Here is a 21,854-nt window from a genome sequence, read left to right as displayed (position 1 = left end):
GACACAGACACAAATTATCGATTCTCTTTTAAAATTCTACCATGTCACACTTAAAAAAGGTCCTCATGTTTCCAAATGCGCTGTGATTGTATTTGTTTGTACATTTGTCGATAAATGTATATTAGCTGATTCTCAATACATTACCTGATTTTTGTTCTGCAATAACAATAATAGCATGGAGTGTCACCTATAAAGTTTGCTATTATTACAACAAATACATTACTTTTTCAAAACAGAAAGTAAAAGTGATTTTGTTTCGCAGAAAAACCCATTACTAATTTATGAATGAAATAAAACCACGTATATACCATTTTAAAAACAAGTGCAGAAGTAAAGGTAAGATAGCAGTTCTTTGTTTTATTAACATTTAAATGTAAACAACCTTTTAATAAGGTATCTGTAATACATTGTTATCATATCTCTCACTCTGTATTGAAACACTGTGTTCGTAATCAAGATATAGATAATTAGACAATAGTTTCATAAGATATGCCGTGTGCTGATAGCTGTCGTATTTTACTCCTATATGGATTTTAAAATGGTATACACCTCAACACCGTTATTTCGAAGTCGTCGGGACCGTTAAAAAGCTAAAGATTAACGATAATCATAATTCGAAATAAACATTTGACTTAAAAACGTAATCTAGTCACCACATTTACTTAGTCCAACTTGTTGACGCTCTCAAATATTAAGCTACTTTTTATATAGGTAATATTGTTCCAAAGAATTTAGCCCATATAAAAAGTATCTCTAAATTCTTTGCGCGTCTTATAAATGAGACTACACATTTACTCAGACCTAAAGTGACATGTTTGTTTGTTACTAAAGAATGCATAACTACATAAATAGTAATTATCGGCTTTTGACAACATTATAAAATTAACACGCTACGCGCAGACGACACAGGTGTTATTATCGGCTTTTGACGCGCCACGCACAGACGACAAAGGTGTGAAATTACGCTCAGTGGTTTGCAGTTTTGACTTCGGATTAAAGATTGATAATATATGTATCCCGGAAAAAGGAACTTTTTGGAAAACCCCACTAATCTGCTGGTACAAATAAACATGACCCATTTATAATCCTTTCAAAATCACACACCGTATCAACCGTTATTATAGACCGTTCCATAATCGATAAATTGACCGCCGCCATATTGTCAGTCACGTGACTGTCCGCCATTACACTGCTGCTAACTGGTTCGAGACTGCGATTCCAAAAGCCAAAAACGTAGAGAATACCCGCTTAACCGTTGTCGGATAAATAAATTACTTAATGAATTAATGTGAGGCGATTATCACATTTTTGTTGTTTAAATGATTGTTTGAAGTTGAGATTGATTGTTACAAATAAAATGTTTAAAATGCTTTCGTGTATTTGTTTTTTTTATATCTGTAATCAAGTGGTAATCATCGGCGAAAATTTGCCGGTTCAGTCGCTCATACTATGTCTTTGATTAGACTTGTTACTTTTAACGTTTCACAAACAATTCACGCATGTATTGTTGTGTTGATTTTAATAACCGCAACATCAAGCAATTTATATTTTAATTAATACTTATTAAAGATTCTCGCGCAATTAATTACCGCTAATTGTTTGTAATTGGTCTCATGTGGTAAAAATCTACATTCCAAAATCATAACATATTATATTAAGTATGATATTTTTATACGCCTTCCTTTATTTTTCTTGTTCTAACTGATATCAAAGATAAAAAATTGTGGTTTGGATTTATATTTAATTTTTTTTAGATGGAATTTTGTCACGTTAAAAAAACGAGCTTTTTATCATGAGAGAGTGATATTGATCTTGACGATATTTTATGTGATTATTCGGAAGATGAAGAGAATGTGATCTATGTGATATATCTATATTTATCTGTGAATCATTTAACAGCTATAAAGCTAAAAAATACTAAAAAATGTATTTTATAGGTCTTTGAAGTAACGCAAAACATATGGATAACGACAACAAATGTTTAGTCAATTAATCCACACAAAAAAACTCCGAAAAAAACACCTAAATAATATTTCAAAAATATATTATTAAGCCCCAAACGAATTTATTAATACATTTATTTGCAACTTTAAAAACGCGGCATAAGCATCAAATTAAAGATTATCTGAAGACTGAAAGGCCGACAATTTGACACAACAAAGAGCTCTATGCATAAGCCGTAATATTTTTTGCAGAAAAGCTTCAATAAATTACAATAGTAATACATCTAATTATAAAAATATAATTATGAATGGCATGAGTACGTTAGTGTGACAAACACGTGAGTAATAGAAAGAATAAGGGGTGCATTGAAAATAAACGTACTACAAAGCCCTATTAAAAGCGAAGTGCATGACAGTATTAACATGTAATTTTAATTTGATGGGTTTTGTACAGAGAATGACGCTATTGAGGAATATTAACATACAACTGAAAAACACAACTTTACATGATGCAATTTGAACTGTGTATTCATGTATATTGAAAACTCGTTACTAGTGAGTATGAGTGGCAAATATCTAACATTTTAACACACATATATCTATATTAATATTTTCTTTAAACATTATTTACCCCCGTTCGTGTCAGATGTAATTTCTTGTTTTATGATGTCGTTCGTGCATTGCCGTAACATTAAATCTTCATACGAAATGACGTAGTTTTAATTAACCGATACCCGCTAAATACGCTAAATGTTATGTTTTTAGGTAAATTTTATAATTATCAAATTCTTTTTTTAAATTCATAAATTAAACCAGGGATTAAACGGGCTAGTATCTTTACGGTGTACAATTTCTGATATTCTATATTGGACATAACTTTTAATTTGTACAATATGTAACATATCTAATGAACGCAACTGTTAAGTATGTCGGAGGTAAAATATTAAACCAAATGACTGCTTAATACTACCAGAAAGAGAAGACATGGTGGCATCATCAATTGTGTTTAATGACCAGACTGTCATCTGCCACCCAGTGTGGTTTATGACACCCCGGGATGACGCCATGTTGTTAGTTAAGTCTGGATAATATCTGATCAAAACGAGATAATCGGATTATGCAGAACAAACGGGCAATTCCACACTGGAATGCAAAGGATTACGCGATTTTAAGATTGATGCATATAATCAAATGATAAATATTGCATTTAGTTTAATTAAATGGTTTTTTTTAAATGTGTCAACGTGTTTATTTTCCTAGACAAATACCTAAAAAATGCACGTTTTTCCAACATTTTTCTGTTATAACACTAACTTAACATCTCCTCTAGCAGAAAAACTTTATTTCATACAATTTGCATGACAAACAAACAAGTTTTACAAAAAGAAAGAAATTCACCCGTTGAATAATCAGTGCTCTCTTATCAGTGCCTTCCCCAGGAATTTGTTCAGGCGCCCCGGGGGTGGGTTCGGGAGGGGTGTCCCCTCCCGACGTTGATTTTTTTTTTTAATTTAACGTGTCAATTCACGTTATGTGGTGCGTTATAACTCAAAGCGTCAAAAGACGTCATTTGGTGCGCTATGACTCATCAAAAAAATCCCCCAGTCATTTAAAAATATATTTTTTATATTGTTTAATTGTTTTAAAACTTTTCCGCACAGATAGTAAAATCCCGACTCGAACGATTCCCCAATACATCCGTTTCAACCCGACTCTATTACTGTATACTTACTATTTTTCAAGTTTCTATTTATTACCCGATAATCCCGTTTATTCTGTTTTTATCAATCTCTTTCTGGTAAATATTTACGATAAAAGCTTTCAGTTATTTCTTTAACACAAACCTTGCCATTTTTTAAGTGACTATTTATAGATTTGATGTAATATTGCCTCTGAATATGCGTCAATCCCCTGACCTGTTGTGTGCTTGTTAAAACGCGCAATACACGCCATTTGTATGCAATAGACGCGACGTTGTACATGCTGCATAATTTTCGCGCTCTTTTTAATTGAGAAAAAGATTCGACACAAAATAAATTTGCACTGCTAATTTGAAGCAAAAATATTTAACGTTGCGGTAACATTTACATTCGGAAGTGTGTTTCGGATTAAAAACGCGTTAACATCGACTTACGGTAATGGGTTTCGGATTACGAATTTAATTATTCCCATTTGAGATTTCAACAAATATTAACCGTTGCGTTATGAATTCAACGATAATTTGTTTACACACTTTACGAGTCAAATAAATGTTTTGACGGAATTATGCATGAAATTCACGTTGTCCACGAGGATCACGGCCGGTTGCCATCATCAGTCTTCTCAACTATCGATTATCGGACGAAACATTTACAAGTGTGCGTAATTAATTCAACGAAAATTTGTTAAAGCGCATTACGTGTCAAATGAATGTCAGAAAAACGAGGTGAATCAGTTCTATAAATGGACATGTTGAAATATACATGTACTGGAATTAAATAAATTGTTATCACATAATTGTAACCGCATAATAATTAATTGTTTACCACTTGCAATTAATTTCTCGTATTAATTATGAGTCAAAGGTAACACTTGTTTACAGTAAAAAGGTGTGATGATGATGCCCGAAACCGTCTTTAATGTTCTGTACTGTACTAATTACCGGTTTTATATAACTCAAATGGTACAACTACTTGCTAATCAAGCTGGGATAAACTCTTACTTCATGACCGACGTCAATAAAAAATAATGGTCGATAGTTAACCCCGCCCTCATAAGCATTCGCGTAACCGATTGGACGATGAACTTCACAGTTTGACGACTGGAAAGTTACCAGATACATCCTTGTCAGCATTTAAATGACCGTGTAATGTGGCTAGAATAATCAATACGCGCGTCATGCTATTCTCTTATCAGTGGATTATCCATTACCCCATGTGGTGTTTATGGCGATTACTTGTGAAAGTAGGTACCGAGTGCTCTTTTAAAACAGGGAATATTGATACACTGATAGGGAAACCTTGATTTTTTTGGACAATCTCCACTTTCTTTTACTGAAGAATACACTGATCGGAAAATTTCAAGCGCCCCGGGTACTCTGATTTCGAAATTCAAGCGCCCCGGCAAGGGGCGCTTAAATGGCCTGGGGAAGACCCTGTCTCTTATATATGTTACCGGTTGTTTGGCAGTAGTGTAATGGCGGACGCGGAGAGTATTCAGGGGAGATAATTGGGTAATTACTAAATTATGGAACGGTCTATTTAAAGTAAGCTATCATTGGTTGATGTAATGGACCAGCGTTGTTTGTACCGGGGTGATTAATGGGTTTTTCTAAACTCGTGCTTTTCCGGGATCAAATCTTAACTGGGATCACAACAGCTTACCAAAAGACATTAATAAAGAACAATATTTACTCACAAACATAGTACCATACAGTATCAAACTCGACCTTAATCATGAATAACTTGCATGTACTTGTTCACAGATTTCGGCATGTTTTGAAGTTTGTGATTGAATGCTTTAAATTGATAAATGTAAACAACAGCACTAAAGAGCTCCAGTATAAAACAAGAATGAAATTAAAGAAAGAAAAAAAAGTTACCCCACCTGGGATCGAACCACTGACAATTCTGATGATGCTGATAACAAAAAAATGCGTTGGGATAATAGCATCATCGGTGTTGCTATAAATATATCCTCGGTTAAAAAAACTGCCGCAACACCCCTTAAGTTTCTTTTTACGAACAAGCACATGCGCATAGTAACAAATCTTAGCAACCAATCCGAAGGGCCGATACTATGAGACTTTTGTACATGACACTTATTTCTACAGGGAGCTTAGTCAAGCCAGTATTTTGTCAAAACATTGCCGATTTGATTGCAGTTTTCGTTGTTATGTCCAAGAATGCACATTTAACTATAGATTGACATTTAACACATGTGTGATTTTGTTTTTCTTCACTTCCAACGTTCGTATGTGTTCATTAAAAGGGATACTACGGAAAGACATGCTATACCCCTGCTTTAAAAGTTTCGTAGATTAAAGATTTTAATTCACTATACAAAATATATCGAAATAAGTTAAACAAACTTATCAAATCGATCTTACCAGAGATTTGGATTGGCTTATTTTATTGCCAGTCTGTCCATATAAACAGACTCACTGAGCCTTTGATAATGTTTGCTGTGACGGCTCAACAACCGTTTAGGATCTAATGCTGAGAGTTTAATAATTGAAAGTAATTTTTAATAATTCCAAGTAATTTCAGTGGCAAAAAGCATTTTTCCTTAAAGACAGACCTGGCAATATATAACAATATATAATTGATTCATTGACTAAAGAGATGATTACTCTAGAATCAATGGGTTTTAAAGTTTTAATATCCATGTTACACTAGATATTTTTCCTCTTTATTAAATGACAGGAAAGTGATGCCATTCCTAATCCGTTTTTTGATAAATTTTCCCAATTTGTAGGAGAAATTTCCAAAATTGAAGAAGAAAATAAGTCAAGGAATAACACTCTCATTTGAATTAAGACATTATTTTATGCATTGTAGTTCACACACATGCGTATTATTGATTTCCAATATTTGTGACAAGGAATCAATAACAGTTTTTTTTAATTGTTACCAATTCCTTATGAGCACCTTTTAATTTAATCCAAAGATAACTTTTCTGTACTAAATCCAGTTGTTGCTGTCTTTCAATTTAGTGAGGTGTAGCTACAACTTTAATAATGACTTCATTGTAGTTTAAGAGAAAAACAAGATAATGTCATAGTGTAACATTTACAGTTACAGTGTTTTTATCGTCGGTCGATCAAGGCTTAAGATCAATTTAACAAATCATCATTCCCCAGTACTAATCCCATTGTGATCAGCCTGTAACGCATGAGTGAACATACCATGACCACTATCCTTCATAACACTTTATGAAGTTGATGAATAAAGTGATCTCCATGTGTTACAGGTTAGTTTTACTTTTTATAATTAGTTATCATATCTTTCAGAAATGTTTATTAGATATGTTGTTATATTACCATATTACAACAAGCTTTAATTTGTTTATTACCAGTAATCATGTATAAATGTATGAATAGTTGCTATCTAGCTATGGATTATAAATAACAATATGAAACGTATAGATTGTATATATAAATAAATAAATATATATATATAGATAACACTTTATGAAGTTGATGAATAAAGTGATCTCCATGTGTTACAGTTATCCTTGATTGCCCACATACAGAACCTATACAACAAGAAGAAAAACCCCCATGACAATAATCTTAAAAAATTTCTAATTATTCTAGTAATTGCAAATGCCTATCACAGCCAATTAAAGGATGATTTGCATTACATAAGATTAGATTGATTCAGGTCAAATATTATGCATTTTAAACAAATAATTGAGAACGTAGCAGCATCAGGCCCAAATTAATCAATATAATAAAAAACGACATCACAATTGTCTAACAGAGCTCCAGGTAAGGTTTCGGGTCAATTAGTTTTCGCTACAAGATTTTTTTCACAATTAGTTTTTTTTCCAAAATTCACCATTTTCAATTAGTTTTTACTCAAAATGACAAATATACAGTAACAAACTAAACTTTTAACTCAATTGACCTTTGCATGAGCTACTGTGTGCATATCGGTCCCTATCTGGATTTAAAAGCCCTCTCTCGCCCAGACAGACGCCATTGTGTTTAATACAAGAAGAACATTTCAAATGAATATCAGAATACGAGTCATTTCGAACATCGAACGCATATTTTGCATCTTGAAAGATCAAATGCATTTCGGATCTATTGTCATGACATTCTCGATACAGTCTTCTACAATGAAGGCTGAATTTAGCGGTGAAGAGTTCTTAGTAAAGCCCCGTTGGAATATATTCTGGCTGCTTTTTATGTTTGGTGCTATCCTATAACGAAGTATTGCTTCGATGACCTTGCCTTTCACCGGTAGAATTGTTATGCCCCTGTAGTTCCCTGACACATTGGGTTCACATTTGTTTTTAAAAATGGGAGTCACCACACCTCTCTTCAAAGCCGCAGGAAACGATCCAGCAGCAAATACATGGGATACCACTTTTAAAAGATACTCATGAGTGCTGTCTTCACAGTTCAATAAATGTTCGACTGACATGTTGTAAACATCCGGCGGTTTACCAGTATTAAAACTTTTAACTGCTTTTTCAAGTTCATTTTTTTAGTTATAGGTTGTACATATTGATTACGGTTCATATTGACAGTCAGTTTGTATTCAAGATTCGCGATTTCATCAAATACATTGTCGAAGAGGTCATTGGTGGCCTGTCGCCCAAGAGCTTGAAAATGATCATAAAACCACATAAAATGTTATCTTCTTGGTACCGTTGGTTACCTACATATAGATCTGTAATAAACCTGCCCTGCTTGTTACGTTTGCTATTCACTAGCTTATGAAATGTTCTAGAGTCATATTTCCTGCTTTCAATTATCTTCTGTTTTAATTCATAGTCTTTTTTCGCAATTGCCTGCCAAACACTGGATCGTAGTGCCCTCTTAGCACACTTCTTTTCAATTAACAAACTACTCTCTCCACGAGGTCTACCCGCACGCTTCCAAACGTTGTATGCACTTTTCATGTTCATGACGTCTTTCATTTCTGGGTTCCACACCTTTAATTTAGGTTTAGAATTAAACGGGTTTCTTCTACTGGCATGATTTGACGCAGATTCACTCAAAAGCTCGCAGAAATCCTTAACAACCCCCTCGACATTATCTTCATCAATTTCAGTTTCTAGGTTTACTTGACCGTCCTTGACCCGAATGGAATATACATGCTTATCAATAGTTTTCCAGTTCACCCTAGCAATTTATTACGCTCTCTTCTGGCGTTACATTCAAAGTAAAAATACGCAAGAGTTCAACCTTAATAGGATAGTGATCCGATGTATTTGTCAGCAGGTCATTAAGTACGACCTTTCTTGAAGTGAATAGCTCTGACGGCACGTTGTACAGAAAAAAAGTCAATCTCGGTACACTCATTGCCGCGAAGGTCTAAATATGTTTCCCCGGGATTCTCCAATTTAAGATCAAAGTCATTTACCAGTTCTCTCAAATAATTCAGTCTTCTGGATCCATGGGCCCCTCCAAGATTTTCATTAAAGTCGCCGCCCACAAGGATAAAATTGTCAGTATTATATTTTAAAATAATTTCCCTTAACTGGTCCACACAGTCGCAAAACTCAGTCGAATTACCACTCAACCCTCGACATGGCATGTACACAGACACTATGAATAACCCCATATTGTCCTTGAAGTTAGAAAGTTGCAGGCATTGAATTCTGTTTCCTCCGTCATCAAGCACGGTCACTTTTGGATCAAGTTCTTTCTTCCATAAAACGTTCCCGCCAAAACCTCGCGGAAGCTGTGTAGGCAATATTGGGTCATTATAATCTGTGCCTTTTCAAACAGAGTTTATGTTTTCGTGTGCCTCGCTTGAAAGAACAACTTGAGACTGAAATAGCCAATGTTCTTGCACTAGTATAATATCGTTACTCTTAAAAATGTCCGCTATGGCGAGTGTACTGGTCACAATGTTCTTACAATTAAATAAAACTATTCCATAAGTGTTTGAAACCTCGCCACTAGTTTCAAAACTGACCCTCGGCTCCGACCCTTGTGCTATCTGAGAATGTTCCGATTAATGACATGGTGCAAAAAAATATGCTGATCAGGAAATCTCTTAACACTAGCGTCCGCAGGTAGATAAATCAACGGTTGACCATGAAAATGTCTAGCACTAGGCACTACTGAAACATGTTCGCTATCACGATCTACACTGTTACGGTTCGGTACGCCCTCTACTCCGTCGCCGCAATGCATTGCTGTCGAAACCACACTAGTCTTTGACAGAGTTGCAGGGAGAACGCTGTTAATGTTCTTAAGGACCGGCATGGCACAAGCACTGGCGGCGGCAACATGTCGCTCAGAAATAAAGTCGGGGGGTACCGGTACTGTGCCTACCTCGTTAACACACGAAGGATCATTATTAACCGATTGTACAGATTTGGCGCTGACTAAGGTGTCCGTCTGTACACCAGTATCACTCGCAGCTTCTTGTACACGATTGCCGGAAATAATATGACGCTCATCGTGCGAAACAGAGATGTTCTCTATATTGGTATCACGCGAGCCATTGTCTTTAAATATAAACTGCTCAAGTTCACTTTCTATTTTGTCAAAAACAAAGTGAGTTATTCTATCTTGTAATTTAGTCAATCTAGCCTGTATCGTGCTAGTAAAACCTGTCTGCAAATTCTCTCGCGAAGACTCATTACGTATCGGACCGACATCATGCCGCTTATCATTAACCCATTCGCCCGCCTCAAGACGTTCAAGTCTCTTGGTAATCGTTTGTAGCGTCATTTGTAATTCGTCGTTACGGGCTTCTAACCGTTTACAATAGGATTCTAATTAATAAAAGTCTTTAAGTTTTTCTTGGTTTTTAAACTGGAGTACTTTAACCTCTTCTTTCTTTTTCTTTAATTTCAGTTCAGGTTCTCGTATATCACTCAGCTAAGTCTGACATGGACATTCTGCACCACTAGCCTCTACACTCTGCACTTGCTTCGGCCCAGAGGTATCTTTACTACTTTCACGCGACTCGATACTTGCAGCACTAACTATGGTGAGTATCTCGGACTCTTGTAACTGACCACTATCCATTTCATCGTGTAAGATATCGAGAGTCACCGTGCTCTCTGTTACCTTAGAAAACCTTGGAATTTGTAAGCGTAAATTAGAGTCTGACTTCGATTTTGACATAGGCTTTGGTTGTTTCTTATTATCAATACGAGATGCAACTGTTTTTAATTACGTTTGATCCTCAGAGCTATTACCAGTTTGTTCGCGTTCAGAGACGAGCAACGAATCAGTCGTAATACAACTCAAGATGTGTTCTATAGCATTTTCTTCGTCCAAAATATCAAGTGCTGGAGTTTGCTGTGAATGATCAGTTGCAGTGTATGCATTAATACTTGGGATTGAATGCATACTTGGGATTGAAAGACGATCTTTAGGAGGACTAGAATTAGATTTTCCTCGAGTATTTGATTTCACCGCAATTAACGTTTTAGACGGTGCAATTGTTTCAGAGGCTTTACAAAATCTACAGCTAAACGACTCGTCAGGAGACGCGGCTAATAGTTCAATTTCATCTTTCCTAAGCTTTTGACAATGGTAATGAATCTAATGAGAACCTTTGGTACACAACACACACTGTTTTGCATGCACGGTTACAACCTGGGCATTTATCAGCGTTTACTGTTATTGACAGTTATCGCTGCACAAGCTTTAGACAGGGCATTTGTACTTTGTTTTGAATCAACTTTTAAACAAGCAGGTCGTTAAACACTTTCAATTCTATATTGTTTCTTACACACAAATATTCCGCAATAGACCCTTTCAGTTATTGCCGGTTTTTAATTATCTCCCCTGTGTGACGTCATGCGAGGATTATCGAGTGTATCGATTGTAAACGAGAACAGAGATCTTGTTTGAAAAGGTATTTTTCAACGATGTAAATAGACTGAACATATGCACGAAAAGGTTTGTACTTACCTAATTCTTAATAATGTTATATTTTCTAATGAAAGTTTGATATTCGGTTTATATTGCTGATCAAGCAATGGTATTGTTCATCAGAGAACGTGATCGGAAGACTTAATACTGAAAATCCCATTAAACAAACCAACTAAATAAGCCGTATTTTTTTTTATAGTCAGACTTTTATAAATAATGAAACATATATTTATTTGATCACAATTATAAGTGGTGCGGATATTGTTGTTGTTCATCAGCGATCGAATGTGTAAGAGGTGCATTTAATCTATTGTAAAACTAAGCCCTAAAAAAGCGGAATACATAACAGTTGTTAAATTGTATCATTTTCTTTTCCATTGAATGATTTTTTCGTTTCGTTTCCATTGAATGACAATATTAATAATTTTAAGCATACACATGGAAAAGTGGTGTGGGTAGTGTTATTTTTCATCAGCGATCGAAAGTGCATTTCAATTATAAAACAAAGCCCTAACAGGCGGAATACATTACAATTATTCTAATGCTGTGGTGATTTTCGTTTTCATTGAATGGATTTTCGTTTCGTTTACATTGAATGACAATATTAATAAATTTTAGCATACATACGGAAAAGAACTCTGCATATTATGCAAATTGGACTGTCTTTGCATGTATATTGAAATCTCTTTACTAGTGATAAGGAGTTATAAAAATCTAGCATTATATGATAAATAAATCTATATATTTAATTTATTTTCACGCAAGTATTGTTTGCCCTAATGTGATTGCTTGTTTTCATGATGGTGTTTCGTACACTGCAATAACGTACTTGAAATCTATACATGTAAACGCGGAGATTACATTTGCCGGTACCTGTTAAATACCTCAATTACGTAGCAGTTAAATTGCACAATATTTTTAATTTATTTATAGTTATTAAACACTGTATTATTATGATTAAACTGGCATATATATATACATGTACACTAGTTCCTGTAAATCCATTCCCGCTAATGTCTTCCTTTTTTAATGTTAAAATATTTTATTGAAGCAACTGTTCAGTATTTTGGCTTTAAAATTTGGCTTAAATGACTGCTTAATATGCCAAGGAGGCGGGGTGATATGGGGTATCATAAATTGTGTTTAATAACCAGATACTAGGCTGCAACACGTGGTTTATGCAGATACCCAAGTATACGTCCCTGGGTTTATGACACCTTGTTTTCTTTGTAATTGTCTGGACATTATCCGATCGTAACGAGATAATCGGGTTGTGACGAACACGGTGCAATAAAATACTAGGATAAAAATGCTAAAACAAAGAGTGTCAACAATGGTGTGAACAATTAATTCAAACAATTACATTAATCAAGAGAATTTATTTTATGTGTAAAAGGTAAGTTTTCTTCAGACAAATAAATGTTCAAATCAGGTACAATATATTGCGTAGATAAAATCGATCTATTTGTTGTTTGTTTTCATCATTATTGTTCGTTAAATTTAACTTATTCTGAAATAAGTTCAATTTATGATTTATGTTCTACTCCCGAGATCGTTGTTAGTAAAAACAAATAATAACAACAATATAATCGTTTCAAATATGAATTTCCTTGCATGCAAATGTTTCAGACATAATTAGTAAAATTTTATTTGACATTTTGCATGATTATCATTAAAAACGATGATTGTGTTAACCTTCCCTATATGCGCTTAATCGAATTTCACCTCTTTTTGCCAGCCAGTGGGCGGAGACTAAACTTTGCAGTAGGGTTGAATCGACACTTTAATTCCCATTTTCAATGGTGAAGGTCATGATTACAAGTGGTAAAAAAGCGCACAAATCATATGCCAATGATCAATACCATTTAAATATAAATGTTCGGCGCTTTTACCAATACTTGTTGTTTTAATAAAATATTTACGTTTAAATTTTAGTGATAACAGTACGGGATTTGTCTTGCGACGCACAGGGTTATTGAACGGAATGTTTAATGCATTTTCACGCTTCAACGTACTAAAATGAAATATGCGAAAAGCGATAGCTTAAATAGGCGTCAATATAATAAAAAAAATGAAATATTTGTGCAAGTTACGCATATATAGTGCAAGAGACGTTGATATTATCAGCGACACTGCACAATTTTCTCTCTGGCGGATTTTGTATCATCTCATTACGTCACATCCGGCTAAGAGACACAACTCTTACACTAGTAAATGCGAATAACTGAAAGGGTCTAGCATTTATATTTGGCATATCATCTTCCAAAAATTTCAAACAGCTTTTACCATTTAAGAGAAATCTACTTGTGGTTACATAAACATTGAGCGTATATCTGGCACCATCAGCCTTAACGACCCTAAAAACCCTTTTGGTTCGATTGACCCCAGTATTGTCAAATGTGTCCGTGAATTTCACATTACAATTTTGCTCCGCCAGTTTATTAAAGTACTGGGAAAGTGCAATATCAATTAATTCAAACAGCACTGCGTCGGTTGAGAAGAATATATTTCCTTCGCTGATTTCTTATGATACAACCTGAGCTCTTTGAGCGCCCTCAAGTTTGTTCCTTAGCATTTTGTCAATGTTCAGGGCATAGAGTTTTTTGCTTTCAGCAGAGGTTTCCTATTTCGAACTTCCATGGCTATGCTTACCCATACAACCACTCCTCCCGTACCAATAGAATGATTTAATCGAAAGATAAACAGTTTTATTTTCACACCGGCACTCCCGACCTGCGACCACGTGCAACAATGTTGCAATCAGTAAAAGTTGCAAAGTCATACAAACAGCTTAAAAACAACAAATTGTCTACAATAAAATATAGGGACGACAATAAAACTTCTTAACATTTCATAAAAGGGTCTAACTTTAAGAATACTAAGCGTTAAAACAGTTTTTTAAAGTTCCGAACTAAAAAAATCCAATATGGCGGCCAATATTGATTTCCTTTGTTTCACGTATTCACGCGGTTATTTATCTACTCCGGGCGCATATATTTGGACAATGAACACTAATCCTTTTTTTCTCCTGAAACTGTTCGTTGTATTGTCGACCCTCCTCCACCAGAATAATGAATTCAAATATACAAATTTAAGAGCTTAAAAATATACGTCCTATCACCACAACTTTCATCGGAACCACTTGTTTAATTTTGTAAACAGAAGAGCGGAAACGGAAATGCGAATATTATTGGTTACAATCAACTGATTCACTGATCCGGTATCGGAAATCTCGTTATCATATAACTTTCGCTGCGCAGAACTCGAAAATTTCGTACGATCAAACGGCCGGTCATAATTCGGATCAGTCAGTCTCAATTCGTTTTGATACGATGGATTTTTATTTTCTTTTCGTTTAAAAAAACAAATCGTAATAAAGATAAAACGATGCTTATCTGGAGCTCTGTGTCTATCAAGTGTGTTGATTGTTTGCTATTTCTTAACTATCCAGAAATGAAATGAAATTTATTTAAATGCTTCAATGACATGACATATTTCTGTTTTCCTGAATAAAAGAATTATTTTCGTCAATATGTGAAAGAAAAGAAACTGATAAAATAAAAAAGACATTACTCAACAACAAAATTAACATATAGAATAACTAATTAATTTATCTCTGGATTTATGTGTGTCAAGATGCTTTTAGTATTTTAAGAAAATCCAAGTTTTAATCCTGATGCACCTGGAACAAAAAGCACTTTCAAATTTACAAAGCCAAGATAAATTGACCTTTGAAACAAACTGGTTGTTTGAACCATATTTAATTTCAAGAATCATAAGCACCCAATTATTTTAGAGTTTACAAATATTACTTATTGTTTTGAAAAAAGCTATAAAAATTCCCAACTGTTATGAAATCGTTGTTAGTAATTTTCTAAATGTGATCAGTATTCCTAGTAATTTTCCCAATATGACCTGAATTCCGGTAACATTCCTAAAGTGGTAAAAACAATAACAATGTATAACGCGGTACTGATATTGTTATGTTTGGAACTTACTAATTTATGTTAGTTTAATCAACAAAAGTGCAAAAATAGTAATGTATAAAAAACTAACTTTTTTTCAAAATTTAGAGTTAACTTTTGACTGTAAAAATCCCACTGCCACAGGTAAAGGTAATATTTCTAAAATGATGTGGAAAAGCACTGTTCTCTCACTACCTAACACATATTCTATGTTTCATTGTAGTCATTTACTTAGGTCTCACATATTGATATTTATATATTTATAATTCTTGCCAAATGAATTCAGCTTATACAATGTTTCTACTCTGTACTAATAACTTTTTAATGATTCGGTCTGGTGAGCTCAATTATTTAAGGTGTGGACTAAAAATCCGTAGACACCCTTAGGGCTAGAAATAAGTGGTTTCCTTGCAATATGATCAGTAGTTGGGTGGAATAATGACGCTCACAACAAAAAGAACTGTTCATTGAAAGGAATTCTGTTATTTCACACAACTTTTTCCAAGTCCATTAAATATTCTTATCAGCAGAACAAATACGGTAACATTCAACTTCATGAAATATTCTTGTCACTGTGGACGGCGCCCATATGGGACGTCAACGAAATTTAAAGGGGCCTTTTCACGTTCTGGTAAATAAACAAAATTAAAAAAAGTTGTTTCAGAATCGTAAATTTTCGTTTTAGTTATGCTATTTGTGAGGAAACAGTAATACTGAAAATTTACCTGGTGTAAAATATCCATTATATGCATCTTTTGACGATTTAAAAACCTGAAAATTATAAAGCGTTGCAAAGCGAAACGATTGAATAATTTGAAAAGTTCTGTTGTTGTCGTTATATTTTATGCAACTACGAGGATTGCTTATATAAAGTAAAAAATACATCTCTCATAATATGAGTACGGATGGTCGAGTTGTATGAGCTTTTGACTTTTACTGCAGGACTCCAGGGGTCAGTGGTTCGAGCCCAGTTGAGGGGTACTTTTTTTCGTTTAAAAAAAATTCTATTCTTGTTTTTTTTTTACCGGGGCGTTTAATATCCAACATTTACATTTATCAATATAAAGCATTTAATGACAAACTTCAATACATGCCAAAATCTGTGAAAAGGCCCCTTGAAGAAATATGTTCGATCTATCCTGCTATCAAAGCCGACATGCGTATTCTAACTGCATTTACATAAAATTTAGCCTGATTTTGATAATGAAAATGCATTACGCTTGTCGAACGAGTTTGAAACAAGAACACATTTTGCCACTAGAGACATCAACATGTTGAAGGATAAACTTGGTTGGTTTTATAATAAATGTAAATATGTTTACATAGAAATGTCCGTAAGTAAATAATTTGAATAATAAAATGTGGATGCTTCTGTATTGACAACAACAAACGCATTTGCAAACCCGTCTTTCACATTGTGATAAAATAAATAGCCACACTCGTCTTTAACATTATGATAAAATGAACAGGCACTTTATAATTTACAATATAAGTCATCGTGTAACTGATGCAATAATGTTGATTTCCTTATTTTAAATATTTAACCGTAAAATGTTCAATGTATTACTGTTCTGGGGATAGAAAAAATGGTGACTACAAATGATAACTATATTATTATTAAATCAAAATTGAATCTGAATCCACTGCCTTTTATATTTAAAATTTTGTCAACAATGTTTTAGTTCATTAAGCTCACCTTACAGCTTGAGGTGAGAAGATAAATGTCCTGGAAATTTTCAAAAGTTGGTTGTCCTTACGGGCCACTAGCTTTCTGGAAAAGATTTAACAATTGTTATCGCCTAGTTTATCACTTTCGTTAAAGCACGAATATTGAGCCTAAAGAAAAAGTATTATGCAACAAGTAACTCAGGTACGTCAGGGATTTTATATTGTTTTCGGATTATGGTAACTTTAACGTAAGTATTACATAATCATGACGTGTTTTTGGGTTTTTGACTCCTTATTCTGGCTCGTAGGCGAACAACTAAGTACTAAAGATAGTTGCCCATCTTGGCAATGTACAGGCAACGGTCATGTTCTATCCTTGAGAGAAAAGCGGGTTGGATTCCCGGACTATTCCATCCACATATCTTGTTTGGAATTGGTAAAGAAATCCTTTCTACAGCATTTCTCCCCTCACCTCTGATTCAAAAAATACTAGTACTTAGTTTCTGGCATAAGTGTGTTCACCGGTAAACCAGCTATCCGAAGGAAAGTTGTAGTTTGTAAAACTGACCTTTGCGATAGGACTGAAATATTGCTGAACACTGCTTAAAAATCCAACAAAACAAATGAAACATAAACGTTATAAGTCTTATAAGGCTTCAAAGATTTTTCCTCCAACTTTTTAAACCATTAATCGGAACTTTCCCGAGTTTTTAATGAAACACAATTTCCAAAAATTTCCATTACAAACGAACATTGCGACAATTGGTTCAACAACGAGTTAACAACTCAAAATGATCAGTTGTTTGTAACGAAGAGCACCTAGCTCGATTAGTTCTACTGGTTAATACAACAGCGTATTCTATCAATGAGGCATTTCCTGTATTTATTTTCTGTTAATTTCGCCGGCATTTTAATTTTCTTTTTAGCATGAAAGGAAAATGTTCCTGTAAACAAAATGGGTGAAAATAATGAAAAATCTGAATTTAAAAAAGGACATTAGCTTTGTTGTTGCCTGTGGTTTGCAAATTATGGCTTTACGAAGAATTAAATTGTTGATAAAAGCCAAACTGAGTCAGTGTCTAATGCGGTCCTACAATTGCATTAATCAGGATCTCAGTTAAACCCATTTATGCCTAGTGTACTCTCCCATCCTTCTAAAATGTATCCATTTATTTCCAAAATTAGGGATGTCTAGTATATTTATTTCTTTATTTAGAATATTTCTTACAGCAATTCCTTTAAGCAAACAGCGTTGACCCAGATGAGACGCCGCATCATGCGGCGTCTCGTCTGGGTCTACGCTGTTTGCCAATGCTTTTTTTCTAGACGCTAGGCATAAATGGGTTAATGAAAAAATAGATGTCTCCGAAGCAGAGAGTCTATTAAACACTGAACTTAAAAAAAAATGCATTTGAAGAAATATTTAAATAAGTTTGTGACATCATGAACCAGCCAATTGAAACTACCCACAATTCCAAAAGTTTGAATTTTTCACGATGCCAATTTGCCAAAATTCAGGATTTTGTTCGTGCTAATTTTCTCAATTGGAACGGTCGCGGTAATTTTCCAATTGGCCAAAAATCGCTGAGGCTTAAAAAAAACACCAAAATTAATAGAAAAATACGGACCATGTTTATACAGACATTGGACATGGGGAAAATGGCAAATTCGTGTTCCTAATATCTTATTTACTTGTGGAGGCATTATGAAAATCTTTCCTGAGACAGAGTACAATAGCTATTTTCCCCACCTATGCTTAATAATCAGTTTATTTGTATATACAGTTATTGTTTTATATTTTATATCAAAGCTTTTAGGTGTATTACATCAATAGAAAATGTTTATGATATGTTTCTTGTATATGCTCAGGTCTGAAATGTGTGTTTATTTGCATAAACATAGACTGTTAATCAGGATATATTAAAGGCTCTATAAAGGTGAAGATCCGTAATTATTGACCGATTTTTAAATATTTTTTTTTCATATTTTATTTATAAAGGTTATTAAAAAACAACATATATATGCTATTGAACATTACAATGAAAAATGAGCAAAACAACTTGTTTTGAGCTCAAAATAAAGTGTCCTCCAAGTCAATTGTGTTTACAAACAATCAGTTTATTTACATCGCTGTTTACTCGGAAAAGAAAAAGTGAAAGTCACTCAGGTCACCAAAAATAAAACGATGATTTTTAACGTTTTCCGATATCACCTACAAAGTAGGTCTCTTCTAAACGGTTAAAACGTTTGTAGTGATCTAATAAGTTACTTTCTGCTGGTTAAAAGTTGTTTAAAATAGAATTAAATTGAATTTTCTTTCGGCTATTTTTAGCATATGTCACCGCTCTGAGGCTACACATCACGTTAGTTGCAAAAATGTAAACAGTTCTTCCAATTATGAAACGGGTTTATCTTCCATAATTCGTGACAACTTTGTGCCTAAGCTTTTTTATTAGCAGTTTTTATGCAAGAGTAACTGAAATCTGGTAAAATAAGACCATTTGATATGCATAATAATTGGATTTGTCACCTTTATAGAGCCTTTAAATAGTTTATTACTTTTGTGATTTATTTGTTTCTTAGATTAGCCAATCAGAATAAGCCATGGCTACTAAAAGGCCACCACCAGTAGGCAGTGAACACTACGATGAGGAAAGCCACATCCAGTGGATGCTGGAGGCATGTTTCGAGTATATTGTGAAATCATTAGACTGGAGAGACTTATTAGCCTATCCATACTTTAAAACAGGTTCGTGGTAGTTGTTTTTTTTTTAAATTATATTTTGTAATTGGTATTCCTCGCACCATTTTGATTTGCGGTTAACTGGATATATACATTATTATAGTGCTTTATGCTGATGTTGTAATTATCATATTTTGTTTGTATCTTAACCTTTCTGTGGGATAAACAATCTGTTATGATAAAATACTTTATTAGTAATATGCGTAATGCCAAATATTTTACTTATAGGCCCATTTTAACCACTGCATGGGGATAACAAGACTAAATCAAATCTCTTTGAGATTGAAAGGGCCTTTTCACGTTCACAAATTTTCGTTTTAGTTATGATATTTGTGAGGAAACAGTAATACTGAACATTTGCCATGCTCTAAAATAGCCATTACATGCATCTTTTGACGATTTAAAACATGAAAATTATACAACGTTGCAACGCGAAACGATTGAATAATTAGGAGATTTCTGTTGTCGTTCTATTTTGTGAAACTACGAGGATTGCTTATATAAAGTATAAAATACATCCTTAATGGTATAAGCATTGATGGTCGAGTGGTCTAAATTGTTAGACTTTTACTCCAGGACTTCATGGGTCAGTGGTTCAAGCCCTGTTTAGGGTTACTTTTTTAGCTCATCTATTTTTTGAAAAAAAAAATGAGCATTTGTCATCACCTTGGCGTCGGCGTCGGCGCTGGCGTCGGCGTCCGGTTAAGGTTTTTCTTTAGGTCCACTTTTCTCAGAAAGTATCAATGCTATTGCATTCAAACTTGGTACACTTACTTACTATCATAAGGGGACTGGGCAGGCACAGTTTGATAACTGGCGTGCATTTTGACAGAATTATGTGCCCTTTTTATACTTAGGAAATTGAACATTTTGGTTAAGTTTTGTGTTTAGGTCCATTTTATTCCTTTTGTATCAAAGCTATTGCTTTCATACTTGCAACACTTACTAACTATCATAAGGGGACTGTGCAGGCAAAGTTATGTAACTCTGACTGGCATTTTGACAGAATTATGTGCCCTTTCTATACTTAGAAAATTGAAAATTTGGTTAAGGTTTGTGTTTAGGTCCACTTTATTCCTACAGTATCAAAGCTATTGCTTTCATACTTGCAACACTTATATACTATCATAAGGGGAATGTGCAGGCAAAGTTATGTAACTTTGACTGTCATTTTGACAGAATTATGTGCCCTTTTTATACTTAGAAAATGGAAAATTGGGTTAAGTTTTGTGTTTTGGTCCACTTTACCCCTAAAGTATCATAGATATTGCTTTCATACTTGGAACACTAGCAAACTATCATAAGGGTACAGTAAAAGGACAAGTTGCATAACTCTGGTTGTCATTTTTACGGAATTATGGCCCTTTTTTGACTAAGTAACTTTGAATATATGGTTAAATTTTGTGTTTCGATCCACTTTACTTCTAAAGTATCAAGGCTATTGCTTTCAAACTTAAAAAACTTTCATGCTATCATGAGGTTACTGTACCTGGCAAGTTGAATTTTACCTTGACCTTTGAATGACCTTGACTCTCAAGGTCAAATTATTAAATTGTGCTAAAATTGCCATAACTTCTTTATTTATGATTAAATTTGATTGATACTTTGACAAAACTACTCTTACCTGACATACCACAATAGACTCCACCCAAACCATCCCCCGTGCCCTCCCCCCCCCTCCCCCCCGAATCCCCCCCCTATTTTTTTTTAAGATCATCTCACAAATGGCCACCACACCCTCACACTATACCCTCCCCCACCCCACCCGCCCATTTAAAAAAAAAACACAAATATTTATTTTTATTATTTTATTTTTGAAATACCGTCCAACCATCGCACCCAAGAATACCCTCCCCCCCCCCCCGAAATTTTTTAAATTTTTTTTTGCATTTTTTTTCCGCATTTTTGGAAGATAATGTTATAAATGACCACACCCCAACACTATACACCCCTCTTCACTCCACCCCTCCCTCCTTTGTGAT

General features: G+C 34.2%; 1 protein-coding gene across 5 annotated transcripts in view; it reads left to right on the top strand.

The window, feature by feature from the left end:
- Positions 1–211: 211 nt before the first annotated feature.
- The window catches only part of LOC127841808 (ATP-dependent RNA helicase DHX58-like), a 95,045-nt gene continuing 73,402 nt past the window's right edge, over positions 212–21,854 (top strand). For 4 of the 5 annotated variants that reach the window (XR_008031341.1, XM_052370892.1, XM_052370893.1 and 1 more), the window contains exons 1-3: positions 212–336; positions 10,468–10,603; positions 19,713–19,878. Coding sequence is in view for 4 of the 5 variants with exons in the window: in XM_052370892.1 (XP_052226852.1) it covers positions 19,734–19,878 (145 nt within the window). In the remaining variant the exon portion in view is untranslated. The remainder of the gene's footprint in view (positions 337–10,467; positions 10,604–19,712; positions 19,879–21,854) is intronic. The other variant, XM_052370891.1, reaches the window with a different exon arrangement.

The sequence above is a fragment of the Dreissena polymorpha genome, chromosome 8, assembly GCF_020536995.1.
Source record: "Dreissena polymorpha isolate Duluth1 chromosome 8, UMN_Dpol_1.0, whole genome shotgun sequence".
Taxonomy (NCBI): Eukaryota; Metazoa; Mollusca; class Bivalvia; order Myida; family Dreissenidae; genus Dreissena; species Dreissena polymorpha.
The sequence above is the reverse complement of the archived record's forward strand: the minus strand, read 5'-3'. Positions and strand labels throughout refer to the sequence as shown.